Source organism: Cucurbita maxima, unplaced genomic scaffold (assembly GCF_002738345.1).
Source record: "Cucurbita maxima cultivar Rimu unplaced genomic scaffold, Cmax_1.0 Cma_Scf00033, whole genome shotgun sequence".
NCBI classification, from domain to species: domain Eukaryota; kingdom Viridiplantae; phylum Streptophyta; class Magnoliopsida; order Cucurbitales; family Cucurbitaceae; genus Cucurbita; species Cucurbita maxima.
In genome coordinates, this window is record NW_019272049.1 from 731,639 (window position 1) to 744,403 (window position 12,765).

The 12,765-nt window shown below is 34.5% G+C and overlaps 1 protein-coding gene across 1 annotated transcript; it reads right to left on the reverse strand.

Annotated features, from left to right (window-relative positions):
- Window positions 1-660: 660 nt before the first annotated feature.
- On the reverse strand, window positions 661-2,595 carry LOC111467253 (3-oxoacyl-[acyl-carrier-protein] reductase FabG-like). Its single transcript, XM_023112108.1, has 3 exons — window positions 2,227-2,595; window positions 1,473-1,702; window positions 661-1,021 (listed from the first exon to the last, which is right to left on the reverse strand). The coding sequence occupies exons 1-3, from the start codon at window positions 2,546-2,548 to the stop codon at window positions 743-745; spliced, it is 831 nt and encodes a 276-aa protein (XP_022967876.1). The 5' UTR covers window positions 2,549-2,595; the 3' UTR covers window positions 661-742.
- Window positions 2,596-12,765: the final 10,170 nt, after the last annotated feature.

Sequence of the window (12,765 nt, forward strand, 5' to 3'; positions counted from 1 at the left end):
AAAAAAAAAAAAAAAAAAAAAAAAAACTATATACTACCATTATAGTGCTAATATTATTTTTTCAAGTATTAAAATTTTCTCAATATGATTTATCAGGAGAGAAAATTAAAAAATTGAAAGATCTCGAACATAATATTTGAAATATATAAACTATTATTTAATTATTAAGTTTATTTTCATATTTTTTTAATTAAATGAATATTAATTACCTTTGGATTAAAAAATAAACATATATAAAATATACTCTCGATCAAAATATCATAAATTTTAAATCCCACATGTTAGATCGTAGACGATGTTGAGTGAGGTAGAATATGACAAAGACGAACCATATGGATACGTGTCGCATTAGGAGATGAGTTGAGACCAAGGCACCGATGGTCGCTTTTATGAAGGGAGCCAAGTCGAGCTTGCCTTTTTATTTTAGTTTTTAGTCAAGTATTTTTTTAGCATATATTCTCTTTAAAATCTATTTTGTTTTAGATTTTCTTTTTTGGTTTATATATTGTATAGGTTACATAAATAGAAAGTAATTATGACTTGAAGTATATAATAATGTTACTATGTACATTGTTTTTGTAAATAAGTATGAAAAATAACACTTTATTAATCATATGTAATTACTTCCAAACCATTCAAAGTCTTTTATTTATATATATATATAATCTAAAGACTTTTTCGAGTATAACACTTCCAAGTATATTCATCCATATAAATGATATCAACTTAAAAGTAAAGATATTCAAAGGGATGACCAAAGTGGGACACCAGGTAAAGAGATGCCTGCATCAACAATAAAAATGTTACCTGAGACGTAATTAGAAGAGTCGTGCACCAAGTATCGAACGATTGTTGTTAGTGCAGGCTCTAAAGTTCCAAAGGTTTTTAGAGGAGACATTGTCATTGCAACCTTGTTAATCCAATCTTTTTGTAAGAGATCTTTTGTAATTTCCGATTTAAAGAGTCCAAGCGATATAGAATTCACATTAATTTTGTGAGATCCTAATTCCATGGCCATAACCTGTTACAATAAATAGCTTTTAGATTATTGTTCTCGTAATTAATTATAGCTAAAGCTAGCTATGTGTAATACCTCAAGCCAACCACTAGTAAATATTGTTCTATTTGGACTTTTACTCAAGGTTTGTAAAATGATTCTTCTAGAGGTTTACACACCCTTATAAAAATGTTTGTTCTCTTCCCTAATTGATATGGTATATCACAATCCATCCCATCAGGGCCCAACTTTCTTGCTGACACTCAGTTTCTTTCTTTCATCAATGTGAGACCCCCAATCCATGATCCCACATTGATTGGGGAGGAGAACGAAACATTTTTTATAAGGGTGTGGAAACCTGTCCTTAGAAGGCGTACATTTTAAAAACTTTGAGAAAAAATCCAAAAAAATAATATTTGCTAGCTATGAACTTGAGCGGTTAGAGTCAGTAAGCTAAACATTTTCAAAACTTTACCTTTGTCAAAGTGTTTAAGCCTGCCTTTGAAATAGTATAAGCAAGGGCACCGCGTTGTAGTGCTCTATTAAGACCACTAATAGAAGAAATGTTGATGATAGATCCACCTCGATTGGCATCACGCATGTGCATGGATACGTACTTCGATATCAACCACGCTCCCTTAAGATTTGCTGTCATGGTTTGATCCCATTCTTCCTCGGACAAATCTAGAGGAGACTTTACCGCCCCTATGAGCGATGTCATAGCAAATATTTTTATTACAAATGATGAAATCTATTTTAAACTATTAATTTATAATAAAATAGATATTAGCCCAAATATAACAATATCTACTAGCGGTGGACCTCAATCATTACAAATGGTATAAGAGCCAGACACTGGGCGATGTGTTAGTGAGAAAGCTGTTTCCCGAAAGGGGTAGACACGAGGTGGTGTGCCAATAAGGACGCTGGGCCCCAAAGAGGGGTAGATTTGGTAGGGGTCCCACGTCGATTGGAGAAAGGAACAAGTGCTAGCGAGGACGCTGGGCCCTGAAGGGGATGGATTGTGAGATCTCACATCGGTTGAGGGAGAACGAAACACCCTTTATAAGAGTGTGGAAACTTTTTACTAGCAGACACGTTTTAAAAAACGTTGAGGGGAAATCCGAAAGAGAAACCCCAAAATGAAAAATATCAGCTAGCAGTAGATCCGGGGGTTACAAAAATAATATGTTAAAAGTACTATTTTTTTCAAAGGATGATGGACTTACCTCTCATACCAGCGTTGTTAACTAATGTGTCAATGAAGCCAAATGAATCCCAAGCTTTTTTTATGTCATTCTCGATACTTCTTCCATCCGCGCTAACATCAAGTGTCACAGCCACTGCTCGGCAGATCTCCACCTCCATCACAGAGGAGGCTCGGGAGCAGGAAGAAACCGACGACAAAGTTAAGAAATCGAGTCGATTTATTTCATCACATAGAGATTGGAGTCTATCGGTACGTCGTGCGGCAGCGATAATTTTGCATCCAGCTCTGGCAAGATCGAGACAAAGCTCACGGCCGAGCCCCGACGATGCTCCGGTGACCATCACTACTTTGCCGTTCAAGTCATTCCATATCTCAAGCTCTGGTTGTATCGCCATATGAGAAATGAAGTGGTTCTAACTGTGGGTAAATAAATAAAGAAATTGGATTGGAAATTTCACTAGAAAACTTTGACTATTCATTCACCAAAAGATCACTTGTCCGGTAATATTTTTCATACATTTCTTAAATAAAGTTATATTTTAATTTTTTTTCTTTTATTTTTCAAATTGAAGGTAGGTTAAATAATAAAGCACAAAAAGGTGAAATTTTTCATTTATTGAATATGGAATTTTAAAATTTGGGAAATCAAAAGACATCAACTTAGTTAGGTCACTCTATCCACAAGTACGTTGTTTCCCATCCAAAACCAAATGTGTATACGATCATTTCTTACTATTTTGTTCGTTTGAAAAGATCTGATTCTAGATAGTCTTAGAACCTAAATTTCAAGATGGAGAAGAGGAAAATTCTTAGAAAAATCTTAAAAACTAAAGAAAAAATAGTGAAATATTGGGTAAATCAGTCGAAGTCCACCCGAGAGGTACGATCATTTTGACCCCTTGCCTAACTAGAAGTCTGATCTATCCCTAATTAGATGGCTAATGATGAAGGAAAGAAAATTGAGGATTTAGGGTTCTTGAGAGAGAGTTATAGAGAAAGTCAAAATCTGCTACAGACCGCAGTTTGAAGTTAGAATTTCGCTGGACTTCCTTTAATAATAAAAATGAGGATTTTAGGTATTTTGGAGCTTTTAACACAAGGATAAGCTAGCTTGAGAAGACAGTATCATCCAAGTAAATAGCCACGACTTTAGGCAAGTAATATTTGTAGGGATCACTAGGAAGTGCTAGCTTTCCTTACTTTAGCTTGTTAGAAAAGGTATGTTAAGGACTTGGAAATGCCATTTTTGGATGAGTATGCATTGTATGTATGTTATGGTAAAAATTATCATTATGCCTCTACATTGAGATTTCTGAGAAGCATGTTGTTTTATGTATTATGCAAAGTTAGAAGAAGAAACAGACATGACTAGAATACGAGTTGGGAAATATGGATGAGTATATTGTGCATGATGTAAGAAATTGTAGAATGGCCCTATTATGAGATTTCCGTTCACCATGTTTTCTGGTATGTTTTCATGATATAGTATGTTTTAGTTTCAGGTGTATGACTGTATTTTTCCTGTAAAACATGTTTAATCTACATAGAGCTAGGACATTAGAGTTAGGTTTGCTAGACGATAATCTAGGTTAGGACGCTTCTAGTAGACTGAGTACCTTAGAATTGTTGGCAACCATTTTAGGGTCTAGACCGTAATGCTCCCAAACTAAGAAAGACTCGAGGAGTCAGAACAGAACAACCTAGAGCCAGAAGTCAATGTTTAACCACCTAACTGCCCTAGGAATCCAATATACCTCCTCAGCTCCCTAGCATGACCAATGCAAAGTTTAAATTATGGATTACGCACTTAGGAGATCGATAAGTAAATCTCCCTAGAAAACCATGTATGAGAGAACTCTGTTAAGATTAGGGTGCTACAACGAGTGTAGTTTACACCTTAACCTAGGTTAAAAGTGTTTTAACCTAGGTTAAAACTTTTTCCAATAGACCTTACACTCCATAATCATAAGCAAGATTAGAAGTCTAAACTTGGATTAACCTTGATGGGCTAACCCCAGCATCCTAAGATGAGATTTAAATTGCCTAGAAGCAACTAAAAACCTAATAGACCTTTATGCAACCAAAGACAACCAAAGTAGTTCTTTAGGGGGAAAGCAGCATGACAATGTCATTAGAGTCTTTGCTTCCTACCAACTATGGTACCCATACCATCGAGGTAGGCACAGGCCATATAGAGAAGATGCGTAGAGATGACTAGGTGCCACAACCATATAGAAATGTCCATCGGTCTCCTGAATAGAGACTCTTTGTTGTAAACTCGTTCTTGAGAGGGGGGTAGGACAACAAAGGTTGACCTATTAGCTGGCTGACACACAGGAGGTCATTCTTCCCAAGCTTTAGTGACTTTATGGTCCGATGAAGGATTTTCCAGCTAACCTTCCAAGGGTTATGTTTAGATTAGCAGACACCATATTATCCCTACAGAGTATACAAGGTCGCACCTCAATTCAAGTCACCAGTCATTTACTATGTAAGCAAAGTAAGTAACCACAGTGAAAGAACAAAAAGATTGTAACAACTCAACAAAACAAAGGTAGTATCTCGATCATTAATAGTTGGTATAGTGTCAACAATATTTCCACTTTCCTTTCCACTCTTATACCAGTATCGTCGAGCTAGGCCAAGGTTGGTTAGGGTTGTGTGATCAATAGTGCAATTAGATTATTCTGCATAGGATATCTATTCAAAGAGGGGAGGTAGAATTATGCGGGTAGTCTGAGCCACTGAGAAGCACAAGGGGATTGCTCCCCCAAGCTTGGGTGACTAGATAGATTGTCTTGTAGGTAGAGTTCACCCGCTAACATCCCTAACTGATGAGAGTAGACTTGCACACACCATGTTGTCTCCACAAAAATGTGTTTGAGATAGCATTGCAAGCTACCTAAGTTTAAGAACATAAAATTAGTTTATTCAGAGATGAGATGTGTCGCCCACAAGACCTATGATGCTAGAAATGGGTGATCTACCCTCCTCATGTCGAGAGTGGATCCATGAAAAGCTAAAGTCCCATTTCTCCGGCCATCTCTCACCACTCCTCTAAATACTTCAACAAACTCATTTGTAGACACCCTACCTTATAGTAGTAATTACTGTCCAAAGAAACAATTACTCCTTTGTAGACACCCTACCTTGGTAATTACTGCACAAACAAACAATTACAGCAAAAGAAACAAAAAGAAAAAGTTTTCATTAATGGCCGAAGAAGGTGAAGTTTTCATTTAGTTGCACGAGGAGGTGAGATTGTTAGAATTAGATTTGATTTAATTATTTGGATTAGATTTGTTTTCATTTAGTTGTAGGAGAAGGTGAAGTTTTCATTTAGTTGCACGAGGGGGTGAGATGGTTAGGATTAGATTTGATTTAGTCATACCATATTTAGTTGATTCTGTAATGCTATATAATTGCAAATTTCATTCTTCAATAATAGATTTCTCCCTTCCTAACTTTGGTACCAAAGTGATGCCCTAAACTTAATCATGTCAATAGAATCCTCAAATATCAAACAAAGAACTGTGACCCTCGAAGATGTAGTTAAAAGTGACTAAAGTGTTGAACAAAGTGTGTACTTTGTTCAAGGGTTCCAGAGAAGGGAGTCGAACCTCGATTAAGGGGAGGCTATTCGAGAGCTCCAATAGTGTACTTTGTTCGAGGGGAGGATTGTTGAGGGTTATTGGGAATGAGTCCCACGTTAGTTAATTTAGTGTAAGTTCATGGGTTTATAAGTGAGGTGGTACGAGACCAAGCCATGAGAGCTTATGCTCAAAGTGAACAATATCATATCATTATGGAGAGTCGTGATTCCTAACCAAATATATATAAACATTCTATTAGTCACATAAAACAAACATATATAAACATTCCAAGATTCTACTCATGCATAGTCTACCTAAAGTGTATAAACATTCCAAGATTCTACTCCTGCAAAGTATCTAATACATGGACCATTGTAAAATTTAAATAAATAGTTTGGCAGAAGTTTGAATTTGAAAACCATTGTAACACATGCATGATCATGCAAAGTATCTAACACATGGACCATTGTAAAATTTAAATAAATAGTTTGGCAGAAGTTTGAATTTGAAAACCATTGTAACACGGGACCATTGTAAAATTTAAATAAATAGTTTGACACTAGTACCTATTGTTTCACATTTAATAGTTAATAGGGGTTTTTTATGCTTTTGTTTTGAATTAAATGTGTACGTTCATTTAAAAGTGTTTATTATAAAATTTGGCATATGTTATTTAAAACGTGCATGTGGTGATGTCGTTAGTTTAAGCAAGAAAATTAGGGGCGTCACAGTTAACTTTGAGGCACCCCAAATACTCAGGTAGCAGTAGATACTAGGTTCAACTTCTTAGAGTCTAGAGAAAAGCTTTTGGATACCTACTAGGTTAAGGATGTAATGAGAGCCTACGAGTAGGTTGTTTACTTAGTATATTTATATACTCGTCCATTCCCTCCTTTTTCAGGTGTTTGGAGGCTGCTGACCAAGGTGGAGGAGTGTTCGAGGGTTGTGCAGTCACAAAGGGGGTCATTCAAACTCCACGGAATTTTTTTTTTTTTTAATTTTTGTGTTATCTTTATTTTGATTTAAATTTTATCGGATTTTCATCTTTTATTTTTATTTCACTTTAATTTTTTTTCTTTCCGTCTTTTTAGTCTCCATTCGAGCTGGACCTTAATAAATCACAAGAGTAAAATCTAATAATATATAAAGTTTGTATCTAAATAAAGAGTAATGTGTAAAGTTTTAAATTAAAAGTAAAAATAATAAATAAAGATTATGTAAAAGTAATTTAAAAGCTGGAAAGGAAAAGAAAATAAATTAAAAAAAAAAAAAGACGAAAAAAAATCTAAATAGAAAAGTAAAAATGAAAAAGAAAAGAAGGGAAAATGAAGTTTTTAAATGGAGGGGCATTTTTGTAATTTTATATTTATGAATAAAAAAAAGATGAAAAAAATCTTAGAAAACACTCAGTCTCGATGAGAAATTAAAAACTCAATTCTTAGAAAAATTTAAGTAACTCAAAATAAATATATATATATATATATATATATATATATATATATATATATATATATATATTTAATAAGTGAAAATCTAGAGGAGCCAAATTTGTTTCACTTGATCCATGACCGTAGGTCTAGCCGTCGCAACCCAATTCGCCCACCTGACCCGACCTGTGACCCGCATCTCGCTTGAGTGCATGGCGACGTCATAAATATAGGAATTATAAGACCACGAAGGATTAAACGTGTTCCCTAAGAGTTGAAGTTGTGAATCAAAAGTTGTCATAAGTCAAGTGAAGAGTGCATGTACTTCCTTCCTTATGCACGTGGCCTTGTGCGTATGTCGTTTCCTCTACGTATAGTTTTTTTTTTACCCAATTCGACCTTTGTTCGACTATTTTTCACTTCGATTTTGATAGTAACCCTAATTTTACTTGAATTAGGATCTACTAGAGAAATTTAAGAAATTTTGGAGCTTCTAACATGCAGAAAGGCTAGCTCGGAAAGGCACACGTCATCAAAGTAAGTAACCATACGTACTTTAGCCAAGTAATACTTGTAGAGATTCGTAGAACAAGCTAGCATGTGAGCATTCCTTACCTTAGATTGTTAGGTAATGTATGTTAAGGATTTCAAATAGCATTTTTAGATAAGTATGTACATATGTTATGGTAAAATTATCATTATGAGTATCTTATGCATGATGTAAGAAATTACCAAAATGCTTCTATAATGAAATTTGTGATAAATGTTGTTTTATATACTTTCCACTGTGTTAATAAGGAGGATGAGTTATTGCTCGGGACCAATCTATACTATTGAAGCATTCTTTTTCAAAAAGAATCAAATAATGTCATGAGGTAGAATTTATGGGTATTTAGCTTATGTTTTTTTTCCTAGATCCGAGAGTAAACTTGATAATTATAACAAATAATTTATATGTTGTCCTAGGGTTGATTTCATACAAGTTTCGCATAACATAAATTAAAGTTTGCGATTACACACGGGTACGCTGAAGCCGAAGAGATGTGGAACGTATTCAAACAGGCGGTGGATACGTGTCACCATTCAGGTGGTGTGGACCTACTTAACCTAATTTGCTCCATACCCAACTTGTCCACTCAAGCTCCATACCAAACCTGTCCACTCAAGTGGTGACACACGGACACGCTGAAGCTGAAGGAGATGTAGAACGTATTCAAACCGGCGCGGATACGTGTTACCATTCGGGTGGTGTAGACCTACTTAACCTAGTTTGCTCCATACCAAACCTGCCCAATCAAGTGGTGACCTGACTTAGTACCCACGGGTTGAAACGTGAATCGACTCGATCTGGTGTGGACCTCTACTTAACCTAATTTTCTCCATACCCAACCTGTCCACTCAAGTGGTGACCTGACTTCGTACCCAAAGGTTGAAATGTGAATCGACCCGATCTCGACCACCTATCATTGAACAACATGTTTCACCATAACAAAATTTGGAGATAAATTTCTATGCTCGCTTGAAGGCAGGCACTGCCCGCCTGTCAGTGCGTGGCCACGAACATGGCAAGCCTTCCAACCATGCTTGTAGGTGTGGGGGACTATGTTTTTACTTGTTTTAAGATACATTCATCTCTTTTTTTTTTTTGTCTAGATTTAGATGCTAGTCCTATTTTTGTGTAAATTAGGTCGAGTCGGTGAAGTTTCAGAATTTTTGGGCTTACTTGTGGCAAGAAAAAAAACATGGGAAGGCACACAACAATCATATAAGTAATCACAAAGATTCTTGGAAGTAATATTTCAGGGATCATTTGGTAACTCGTGAATGCTAGTAAAACCAAACTCTAGGTGGTTAGACTCAATATGACCTGAACTTAGGACGATTGGGTAAACAAGAGAATAGTCACACTTGATATTGGCAGAACTAAGATATTCCTTGCATTATGTAATAGATTATTTTTCTATTGCTTGTAATAGATTATTCTTTACAATGAGGATGAAAGTTTTTGTATTTATGCTTTTTGTATTTGATGAATGTTATCGCCACATTGAGCATGTGTGACTGTATGCAGGATTTACTGTACATTAACTCAAGGTGATTGAATATATGATTCTCCTTATAGAGAATAAGTAGTAGAAACATATTAAGAGTAGGGGAGAACGTCAATTTGACTCGACTACAACCTAGGATGAAACACCTCCAGTAGTTCGAGTGCATTAGAATCGTGAGAGCTAATAAATGGGTATGGCCCCTATTGCTTCTAATTGAAGCAGTCTTGGAGAGTTGAAACCGAGAAACCTTGAGACGGGAATCCATGTCAAGACTACCAAACTTTCCTATAAATCTAGAAGATCACCATGACAACCTTGAAAAACAAAAGTAGCCTCCTTGATTAATAACAACCGATACAGTGTCTATAGAGCTTCCACTTTGGTTTCCACTCTGATACGATACTGCTGAGTTAGGCATGAAGTCGGTTAGGAAGGTGTGACTTGATAGTTCAGTTGGATTACCTTACATAGTGGATTTATCCCATGGGTAGGTGTTGATATGCGAATAGTGTAATAACCCTAAATTTCCTATTGAAATAAAGTCATTACGATATGCAGGATGTAATTTTTAAAATAAAACAATGTCCTAGGCTAACCTTATATCTACAAAATAAATGTAGAGGGGTGTCTTGCCTTTACCTAAAATATAAGAGTAACACAAGACTTTAATATTCTAAGAAATACTCGACAAGTGACCCACTATTGGGGTCAGAGAATACAAACACATGTAACATGAATGAGACCTATCATTTAAAATTGTCTTCTTTTAGGTGGCTTCTAGTGGACAATTTGAATGTGAACTACTTTTCTACACACAATCCACATGTACGAGTGCAGGCTCACTAGGCAGGCTCATACACTCCTAGGCCAGCTCGTCAAGCTAGCTTCTCTGGAGTTGTAGTCGAATGCCCAAAGGTACAACAACTGTTGTGCACCATGCCAAGCATGAAGAACATCTCATACTCATACTCAGGTTCAAATCCATGGGTATGCATTTTTTATTAGTTTCTTTTATATAATTTTATTATTTTTAGTTTTTTATGTAGCTTCTTTTATATATTTTAAATTTTTGTTTTAAGTATTGTTTAATGCTATTTTTAAACACATTATTCGAATAAACTAACAAGAAATTATTCATACCATTCATACCATTTATTTTTCGTAATATAATTTATGATAGGTTGATTTGATTATGATTTATACATACATTCAAAAACATATTGGGTTCAATGTTCATAAACAATACATATATTTGAGTAATTTTAAAGCATATTGTTTTCATTTTACCGATTCTTAAATGGATTTTTTGAAACTTCTATATTTGTGTTGGTTAAAAAACGACCATGAAAGTCGTTTTCATTCTACCGATTCTTAAATGATTTTTTTGAAACTTCTATATTTGTGTGAGTTAAAAATCGACTGTGAAAGTCTTTTTAGAATTCTTTCTACTTTCCATCTATCATTTATATGGTTGGGCTAGGTGGAAAGTAAATGAATTTAAATACCCAGCTTTATCAAATGGTTGTCCAAAATGTTTTGACCATTTAATTTTTGCTGTAACTTTTTTATCAACCTTTAGTATAGGTGACAGAATTCTCAATTAACCCTTAAAATAGTGGACACAAAATTAGATTGATAGTTAATATAAAAGATAAGTCTAAATTCGAGTGTATTTATTATCTCTTTGTTGCAATATTATTATATCACAATTTATATATATATATATATTATTTTATTATTATTATTTTTTTTTTTTAATCTAGGGTCGTCCAACTTCATCAATATTATATATATATATATATATATATATAAAAGTAAGTCTATTTCAGTTAAGTAAAATATTTTTATTGTATTTTTTATTTATGTCCCACAGTTTCTTTAAACAAATCATTTTTATTATTTTTTTTTTTAATTTCATGAGTTATCCTTATACATAGTAACAACTATAATAACCAAAAAAAATAAATAAATAAATAAATTATTAACCGTTTAGAAGTGGAGAGTTGACCTCCACAGGGAGATCCCTTAAGTTGACCTCCCCCTATAACTATAAAAGGGGGAGAAATATTCTCACCTTATTTAAGTTGAGAAGTGGAGAGTCAACCTCCACTATAGAAGGGAGAACCCTTAAGTTCAAAAGTGGAGAGTTGACCTTCACTATAAAATGAAGATCCCTCAGTTGACCTCCACTATAAAAGAAAGATCATTCACGCTAATTTTATTATCCCACTTTAACGACCAATCTGAGAATACATTTTATGACTACTCTAAACCAACACTTTGGTTGATCTGGCTTGGGTATGATACACTCGAACCCTTTCCTTCTAGTTTAACTCTTTGGAAGCATTTAAGTTAGTATGACTACATCTTAGCTAATTTAAATTATTTATACATAATTAGGCTTAGCTAATTTAAATGGTTGAAAGTAAGTTTAAATTATTTTATGTAACATTTGGTGAGTCAATTCCCACGTTAGAATTCTAATTGATAATGGTGAGACTCTTTAAGTAGAATAAAATTTCAAAAAGCAGCATTAAGCTAGCATCAAGCATTTGAATTTAGGGAGAACTTCAGCTAAGATCAACCAAGTAAATGACCTTATTATCGGTATGGTTAGAAATTGATAGTTGTATGATGAAACATACCCCGTGGTTCTGCACGTGTCATATGCTTGATATGTGTGAAATGTTTATGAAATGATGTGACTATGATATATTTATAAAATGATGTGACTATGATATGTTTATAAAATGATGTGACTATGATATGTTTATGAAATGATATAACTATAATATGTTTATGAAATGATATGACTTGATATGTTTATGAAATGATATGACTATGATGTGTCTATAATATAATATGACTATGATATGATATGTTAATGTTATAACACATGTTATGATGTGATGTGTTGACGATACGATAGATGTTATGGTGTAACATGTTTGACGATATAATACATGTTGTGACATGCTTTATGATATGATACGTGCATGATATAATATAATATGTTGAAGGACATGTTATGTGCATGATATGATATAAGATGATGTATGATATGAATGATACAATATTCTTATACATTTCTTAAAAGGTATGTAGTAAAATGATATGATACGAAGGAAAATGGGAGAGGTTGTTTTTACATGATTTAATGAATGAAAATGTTGGGACCTCATGCATCATTGTATGTTACATGCCTGGAGAATCCTCCCATTTACTATGGTACAGACGCATACGTTATGAGCCAGAAAAACGATCATTATGTTTATCATAATGTTGCAACGGTCGCTATTCCTACCGGGTGTCCGACAATAGCACCAGAGAATGCTAGCTAGACCACGAAAGGAGCCTAGAAGGTGTGCAAACCGACTGGTGAGTCCATACTCGCACTTGTGGGCCATCTGTAGAATAGTAAATACACATCTAATTACCCGCTTAGGATAGTTGTAATGATACACCTTCCCCCCCCCCCCCCCCCCCC